The sequence below is a fragment of the Phalaenopsis equestris genome, unplaced genomic scaffold, assembly GCF_001263595.1.
Source record: "Phalaenopsis equestris unplaced genomic scaffold, ASM126359v1 Scaffold000427, whole genome shotgun sequence".
Classification (NCBI taxonomy): domain Eukaryota; kingdom Viridiplantae; phylum Streptophyta; class Magnoliopsida; order Asparagales; family Orchidaceae; genus Phalaenopsis; species Phalaenopsis equestris.
The window spans coordinates 245,733-248,873 of record NW_018164868.1 but is presented as its reverse complement, the minus strand read 5'-3'; the positions used below and the strand labels follow the sequence as shown (position 1 = coordinate 248,873).

At 32.4% G+C, this 3,141-nt stretch overlaps 1 protein-coding gene across 1 annotated transcript in view; it reads right to left on the bottom strand.

Moving 5' to 3' along the window:
* Positions 1–3,141, bottom strand: part of LOC110027366 (glycine--tRNA ligase, chloroplastic/mitochondrial 2) — a gene marked incomplete in the record, with an annotated part of 183,566 nt that overhangs the window by 98,063 nt on the left and 82,362 nt on the right. The window contains 1 exon segment of the mRNA XM_020728758.1: positions 1,987–2,069. Within this exon segment, the coding sequence (XP_020584417.1) occupies positions 1,987–2,069 (83 nt within the window).

Below are 3,141 nucleotides of genomic sequence, written 5' to 3'. Positions count from 1 at the left end.
CCATCTTTGGAACCTCCTTTCGTGGGGGCGAGGGTGACACTTCAGACTTCATCTGCCCCAGAACTTATCAGTGATGTTATGGGTGACAAAAATTGCTACTATTTCTCTACCATCTCATCAAGTCGAGCATGATGTTAATGTTACTCAAGCACATGGGGTTCATGATGTGTAACAGCCTACACCTGTTTGGCCACCTTTGGATTAATCCACTGATCAGATGAGTCAATCCTCGGATGAAGAATGACAAGTTTACACATCCCGAAGAATAAAGAAGAATGGAGACCTACTTGAGCTCAGAAATCTCATGGATGATACTTTCGTTACTTCGGGTAATAGCACGCACCTCACCAATTTGTTAGTCGGCTCCCTTCCGAGAACTCGAGGCAGAAACAGGACTAAACTAACTCGTCCCTAGCTTTTTTCGCACGTTGGTGGTTTTGTTTTTTTGATCTTATATGTATCTTATCCTTTTTTAAAATTTGTGTGTTGTATCCTGTGGGTTGAGCCTTCTTTTAGGCCCATTCATACAACATATTTGTACATTTTCCTCTATAATATAATTGCCCTAGGGCTTTTTCAAATAAAAAATATGTTTATTATTTAAATATTAAATTTAAGTGCAATTGATTCAGGCCATAAAAGTTCCACTTTTGTATCGAGGCAAGATTGGCGACAACAAGAAAAATTAGGGTTTTATTTCCGAAAGTATTTTGTATAAATTAATATATTTAATATTCATTGCAATGATTAAATTTAGAGTTAAAGCACTGAAACCTTCATTAAAATAATGTAATACAATAATAATTAAACTAAAACATAAATAAGTAATATGATAAAAATTAGTAACAAGAATAATTTATATTTTATAAATTTTAAATTGAAAGGAGTGATAAAACTTAAGATGAAGCAAAGCATCTGCAATCGATATAAGTATTTCTACTTCTAAATTATAGTAATTTGTTTTTTTTTCAAAAGCTAATGCTCTCTGTTAATTGTTTAGATATGCTTCACCTGCACTTTAAATTCATTTGATCATATTGAATTAGATGATACTGTTTTTTTATGTCATGTCATTTGCAAAACTCAAGTTATTATAATATATACTAAATGTGATGAAAATAAAATAACAATGAGATTTATTATTTGGATTGCTCGAATGAGCATGTATTTTTATAATTGTCACTCTTTTCTGATATTAATGGGAAAACACTAAGTTACCCGTGATTGTAAATGAAAAAAATGATATTAATATTGAAATACCTTAATTGATACAATTCTTAATTGGTGCTCATGTAACAATTGTATAGATATAAATAATATAGACATGTCATTAATACAGTAAAATACATTAAATATTATAAAATATCGTGAGTAATCATATTCATAAGCTAATAAATATTTTATTACTGATTTATTAAGGGCTTAGCTGGCATGCATAATGTATATTTTTCATTGTGCTACTAGAATTTAAGAGTACGAGGATTCACTGGCTATTGTTAACTCATTGTTATTTAAAACTAATATTTCAGCTTCAATTAATTAATTTAGAAGATAAGAGATAGAAGAGGAAGTGTTTATAGAAGGTGTGCACAACAAGTAATGAGGTAAATTCAATTTTATTGTTTTAACTTATTCTATTTAGGGCTCTTTCATTAAATAAATGTTAGTTATACAAAAAAGAAGTATAGAGAATTTTTTATTTCCCACAATCCGACCGTTTGTATCTGCCTATTAATTCGAAGTGTCATGTCGGGTGATGGCACAAAAGGCTAAATTTTAAGGCGTTGTAGATTTAATAAACACATTTCTAATGATTACTTCTTATCACAATAATTAAATAACTGGATAATAAAAAGCAGAAATAATTGAAGAAGAAAAAAAGCTTCAAAACCAAAATCATAACAGTTAAATCGAATAGAAAGAGCTATAAAACATTGCACCCTTAAAAAAATATCATTCGTAGTGTGGACATGTGAAGCAAGTTACCTTGAAACTCCTGCAAAATTGAACGGAATAACAAGATCACCATGTAAAGCCAATATCCAGCGAACTGGCCTGCTAAACATGACCTAAAAATGATCAATTATCAAATTAGACTTCAAGAAACAATTAAAATTTGACATGAAACACAAAAAAATTGCCACTTAGAAATGTCATCTGCATTTATAAGAATAGACACAAAGCATATAGCAGCTCAATAATTAATGACAAAAAAGGATTACACAACATGCACCCAAACTAGGGTGCAGTAATGGTACCTGATTGTGTTATTTAATACATATATGCAGCAACCAAAAAGAAAATATTACAGCAATCATGACTGAACGTGTAAAAATATCTCAAAAAAACAACCATGACAGGAGAAATTGTAGACAACAATTTGTCTGCTTCCAGTTTTATCAGCATACATGAAACATTCACGACAGGAAAAATTCTAGACAACAATTTGTCTACTTCTAGTTTTATGAGCATATATTTTCATATATGCATCACATGAAAAAAAAAAAAAAATTTATGCTCAAGCAGAAAGTTCTGCAGCAAATCTGACACGGGGCTAGGAAAGGCAGCTGGCTTCACCGTCGGGCTGAAGAAAGGAACCGGTCCGCCAGTTCCCTAAAATCCCAATCCAGGGGACAACTGAATCGGACCGCCAAAAATGTGTGTGTGTGTGTGTCTTTCATTTCTTGTGTTTTTTTTCCTTATTGGGGTCTTTTTATTGTTGTATGAAAGAATTAGGGTTATGCTTAATGTATTGTTTTTTCATATTCCCCCTTGGAGTCTCCTTATCCCTTGGTAGGACAATATCCGACGACAGGTGGTGCTTTGGTCGTATCCTGCCCTTGGAGTCTCCTTATCCCTTGGTAGGACAGCCCTTCCCTTCTTTCATTTCTTGTGTTTTTTTTCTTATTGAGGTCTTTTTATTGTTGTATGAAAGAATTAGGGTTATGCTTGATGTATTTGTTTTTTCAAATTCCCCCTTGGAGTCTCCTTATCCCTTGGTAGGACAGCCCTTCCCTTCTTTCATTTCTTGTGTTTTTTTTCTTATTGAGGTCTTTTTATTGTTGTATGAAAGAATTAGGGTTATGCTTGATGTATTTGTTTTTTCAAATTCCCCCTTGGAGTCTCCTTATCCCTTGGTAG